Genomic DNA, 2,750 nt, shown 5'->3' with positions numbered 1-2,750 from the left:
TTTTCCCATCTCTTCAATCATGTTTGCACAAAAAAATATTTACCAAATACGAACCTTACAACAAATGTGAAAAGGGCTCCCTAGGAGTACCTAGGATGTTTTGGGTGCTTAAAACCTTTCCATTGCATAACCAACCCCGTTACCCAGATCTCTGACATTTTTACTAGTTTTTGATTCAATAAAACTTTTAGGTTTTTGTTCGCTTTCTAACCATTCCTTTGGGTAAATAGAAGTGCGGTGGCGACTCGACTTGTATGGTTTACCTTGGATTTAGTCAATATCTCTAATGGTAACGAATACCCCGCTACAGAGACCAGGACGCAGACGAAGTAATTCATAGGGTCAGGCGGGAAAACATGATGGAAAATGACCTAACCAGTATGATAGAGAGAATCATGGCCCAAAATGGTTTGAACACAGGACTTCGACGGCCAAATTATTCTTCTCCTTTATCAGAATATGTCTTGCAAACAGAATTACCAAGGGGTTGTAAAATCCCTAAGTTCACCAAATTCTCAGGGATACTAGTGAATCTACTATAGAACATATAGCCAGATACATGACTGAGGCAGGGGATTTGGCGAACAGTGAGAACTTGAGGATGAAATATTTCCCTAGTTCTTTAACAAAGAACGCCTTCACGTGGTTTACGACTTTGCCACCAAATTCCATAGATGCTTGGCCCCAGTTAGAAAGATTGTTTCATGAACAATTCTACATGGGCCAAACTAAGATAAGCCTTAAGGAATTAGCCAGCATCAAGAGAAAATTCACCGAAACTATAGATGATTATCTGAATAGGTTCCGTTTGTTGAAATCTAGATGCTTTACAATAGTGCCTGAACACGAGTTGGTCGAAATGGCCGCTGGAGGTCTGGACTATTCCATCAGGAAAAAGTTAGATACCCAGCATCTAAGAGACATGGCCCAATTAACAGATAGGGTTCGACAGGTCGAACGCTTAAAATCTGAAAAGGCCAGAGCGAATAAGAATTATAAGAAAGAGTGGGTTGCTTATGTCGAATTCGAAGGCGAAGAGTCTGAAATTGCTGAAGACCCCTATGGTCTTGAGGAATTCGAAGTAGATTTGGCAGAATTAAAAGAAGCACCACCCTACGCCTGCAAATTACTTACACCTTCGAATGGCAGAAATCCTGTCGAAACTGAAAAGAACGAGAGATTTCCCAAAAAGACTTACACATTTGATGTTACCAAATGTGACGAGATCTTCGATTTATTAGTAAAAGATGGCTAAATGATAGTGCCTCCTAATACCAAGATTCCTTCGTTAGAACAACTAAAGAAAAGAGGGTTATGTAAATATCACAGTTTTTTAGGCCATAAAACTTCACAATGCTTTCTTTTCCGGGATCTTATTCAGAATGCAATCAGAGATGGCCGCCTCAAGTTCGCTGACAAAGGAAAAAACCAGATGAAAGTTGATACTGATCCCCTTAACGTTGCTGAGACAAACTATGCTGAACCTGTCGAAATCAACATGGTTGACGTAAGGGAAGTGGAGGTTGTAAAAGCAACAGGAACTGGAGGCTACACGCTGGATGGAAATCAGGCTACTGATGGCCTAAGTAACGATGTTTCCTTTGGAATCTCTGTCAAAGGTAAACAGGTTGCTAACGTCGAACCAAGGACCACTAAAGGTCTCGAAGGGAAAACAACCGAGGCTACTGAGGGCCTAAGAAAGAAGTTCGAAGCAATTTCAATCACTGATGGCGCCAGTCTAGGTGTCAACATGGTAGATCTGAAGCAAACCCCCCAGAAATGGAGGAAGTGGAGGAATGTTTGAAGATGGAGCAAGAAGGGATGAAGTTTGGATATCCCAAAGCCAACGAAAGTCTACGTGAATATCTCTGGAGATGTCACAAAAAGAATGCTGACATGTTGTTGTGCCCAAGATGCAGCATCAGGATATCTCGAAGGGTGGCTGAGGATTACGAGAGATGGCAACGAACAAAGACCGAGAGAAACTGGAGGAAGGAAAGCCAATTACAGAAGGTGTATCCCACACCAGGAGAAAGCCTTATGGGTTTCATTGTGCGCTGCTACAAATATGAAACGGAATGTTTGATGTGTCCCAGGTGTGGGGCAGTGTACAACAGAGAATTATCCGAAGCATTCGAAAGAATCCCATATGACCAAGGTTGGGATGGACATGGAGGTAATCCAAACATGTATAGCTTCGACAAGAGAGGAGCACCTAGGAGGCCAGATAGCCCTCACCCAAGGGCGAAGAGGGTCATGTTTAAATTTCCAGAAGAAGTCCCTGAGGACAAGTGGACTCAGACGGGACCAAAGAAAGGAAAGTGGAGGAGTTTCGAAGATGGAGGAAGAACCTCGTGGGCGTACAGAAAATAATTTCAGGCGTCCAAAAGAGAGGCTATCGGGCTAGAAAATTACAAAGGAAAGAACCTTATGTCAAGATCCCAATGGAGAAGACATCAAAGGATGAGAAAAGTAGAAAGAGAAATGAATCTAAAAGTGACTAGAGAATCCAACGGCGTCAAGATTCCCCCAAATATCATGGATTCGACCAAACCACCCGTAGGAAGAAAGTTATTTCCAGATGAAAACATAACTCAGAAGGTTCAGAAGGAACAAGTAAGAGAAGAGGAAATGCTCACAGACGATTTCGAGTCCGACGGAGTGTCTTCTGTGAATATGAATTGCAATGTAGTCTCAGTCCTACCGTAGGAGTACAACCAGGAAACAGAGGTTGAAGATAATGAGGAAGC

The 2,750-nt window shown here is 42.4% G+C and overlaps 1 protein-coding gene across 1 annotated transcript; it reads left to right on the top strand.

The window, feature by feature from the left end:
- The first annotated feature begins 559 nt into the window (after nt 1-559).
- LOC127104164 (uncharacterized) lies at nt 560-1,255 on the top strand. Its single transcript, XM_051041366.1, has one exon. It carries the CDS (start codon nt 560-562, stop codon nt 1,253-1,255), a length of 696 nt encoding a protein of 231 aa, XP_050897323.1.
- The last annotated feature ends 1,495 nt before the right edge of the window (nt 1,256-2,750 follow it).

Source organism: Lathyrus oleraceus, chromosome 7 (assembly GCF_024323335.1).
Source record: "Lathyrus oleraceus cultivar Zhongwan6 chromosome 7, CAAS_Psat_ZW6_1.0, whole genome shotgun sequence".
NCBI lineage: Eukaryota > Viridiplantae > Streptophyta > Magnoliopsida > Fabales > Fabaceae > Lathyrus > Lathyrus oleraceus.
Note: the sequence above shows the minus strand (reverse complement) of the source record. Positions and strands in the feature narration are given on the sequence as shown.

Excerpts from the sequence above, each read along its gene's own strand:
- LOC127104164 (XM_051041366.1), top strand. The coding sequence starts at position 560 with ATGACTGAGGCAGGGGATTTGGCGAACAGTGAGAACTTGAGGATGAAA.